This window comes from Austrofundulus limnaeus, unplaced genomic scaffold (assembly GCF_001266775.1).
Source record: "Austrofundulus limnaeus strain Quisiro unplaced genomic scaffold, Austrofundulus_limnaeus-1.0 Scaffold538, whole genome shotgun sequence".
Lineage (NCBI taxonomy): Eukaryota > Metazoa > Chordata > Actinopteri > Cyprinodontiformes > Rivulidae > Austrofundulus > Austrofundulus limnaeus.
Window position 1 is genome coordinate 375,996 of NW_013952940.1, and position 1,943 is coordinate 377,938.

A 1,943-nucleotide genomic window follows, 5' to 3' on the forward strand; every position below is an offset into this window, starting at 1 on the left:
CAATTAATACGACGATTAATCCCCTGGAGTCCCTGGATATCTTGTCTTTTTGGATAATCAGCAGAGTGAGCAAGTCAGGGAGTTTAAATTGTTTGGATCAATAGTTGTCATGGTCTACATATTCATCTCAGTAAAATGTGCAGAAATATTGCTGTTATTATACGTAATGCGCACTTTATGTCTTTTAAAGTAAGAATATTGGTGATGCAGTCATTAGTTTTATGTCATTTAAACTACTGTTCTGTTGTGTGGTCCAGTGGTCTGAAGAAGGGTTTAAAGAAGTTACAAATGTCTCAAAATAAAGCTGCAAGTTTGGCACTTGGTTGTGATTTTATGACCAGTGTTGATTTAATGTGGTTACAGGTTGAAGAAAGATCGATATATGGACTTGTTTGTTTGTTTTATAGAATCTGGACTACACATAAAACTGCCATCTTGTTCTCCCAGTTGGTGCCCACTTCAAATCGACAGTTTTGGAACTAGATATGCTGCTTCTGTGACCTTTGTTACGCTTATCTAAAACTAATGCACTGAAACAAACAGTTATGTTTAAAGTTATTGGAATAAATTATCTCTTGACATAAAGTTTTAGATGATTATTATAATTTCAAAGCTACTGTTAAGAGTTGGTTATTCAAAGGTAAATAATATAAAAGGAAGAGATGGTGTTTATTATCAGTTTGTGGTAAAGTATTGGTTGAATTTATGTATATTATGTTGTGTTATGAGAGAGGTTGTCAATTGATTCATGTTTTAGGGGTTTAAGTTAATGTTTTTTATTAAATTTACGATGTTTTTATTTTACTGTAATTTGTTTCTTTTATTTTATTGTATTTTATTAGGTTGTAAGTGTTGAGATTTGTGTTGTTTGTTTTTATTGTTATGTTGTATTTTGTTTGTTGGGCCCCAGGAAGATTAGTCTAATGGGGACCTGTTAATAAAAAAAAATCCTAGTCACATGACTAATTTAAATCACTTWAGTGGGATGACAAAAACAAGCAGATTAAACCACGTGACCAATGCCGGCCAATCAACACAGAGCTCAGCGTCTGAACCAATCACAGAGCTCTAAATAAAAKCCCACAATAAACAGCAAAGTTATGGAGTAATCATTGCTAACAAGCTAATATTAGCACAGAAACYATCCTGAGTTGTTGTTATTTGTTAATAAATGTTGTTTCTGTTGTTTGCTGGCTCATGTGTGGAGCGGAGCGGCCTACCTCCTGCTCCTGGGGCTTCAGGGAGGACCGGAGCGCTCTGCTCGGTGAAGGGGAGGCCGGCTTCCGAGCATCCTCCTCCTCCGCAGCCGGGTCCGAGCTTCTTGACGTAGCATCGCTCGGTTTGTCTGTTTCCGCCGCAGCCGAGAACACCACCATCACCTTGGGCAGAGGCAGAGGCAGCGACCGCCTCTCCTGGATGAACCGTCTCACCCGTGTGGTGGCGGCAGGTATGGGGCTGAAGGAGGACAGGGGCTGGCGCTCTCTGCCGCCCTCAGAGCCGCTGGAACCGCTCGAGCCATTCTGCTGCATGCACGCGGCAGGGCCAGCTCTCAGCGCAAGGGGATGACAGCAGAGCCACAGCACACAGATGTTGGCCAGGACAACAACAACAACAACAACAACAACAACACAACGGAGGGTGTGGCTCCAGCAGCTGCGGGAGGCTCGGCCCACCTTTCAGCCGAACCGAGCAGAGGAACGATCCCTTTAAAACGGTAATAATGGATGACATCTGCTAAAAACAAAACTCTGAACATTAGCAAACAGAACTGGGGCTCACGCGAGTGTTACAACGTGCGTGCTTCGACGTGAACGTAACGTCACCACGTGATGACAGACAAAAATAAAAACAACAATAATAATACTAACAACACTAATACTAACAATAATAATACTAACAATAATAATAATACTACTATTAATAATAATACTAACAATAATAAT

General features: G+C 40.8%; 1 protein-coding gene across 1 annotated transcript in view; it reads right to left on the reverse strand.

Moving 5' to 3' along the window:
- The window catches only part of kctd7 (potassium channel tetramerization domain containing 7), a 7,567-nt gene extending 6,015 nt beyond the window's left edge, over nucleotides 1-1,552 (reverse strand). Inside the window, exon 1 of the mRNA XM_014026267.1 lies at nucleotides 1,221-1,552. Within this exon, the coding sequence (XP_013881721.1) occupies nucleotides 1,221-1,529 (309 nt within the window). The 5' untranslated portion in view covers nucleotides 1,530-1,552. The remainder of the gene's footprint in view (nucleotides 1-1,220) is intronic.
- Nucleotides 1,553-1,943: the final 391 nt, after the last annotated feature.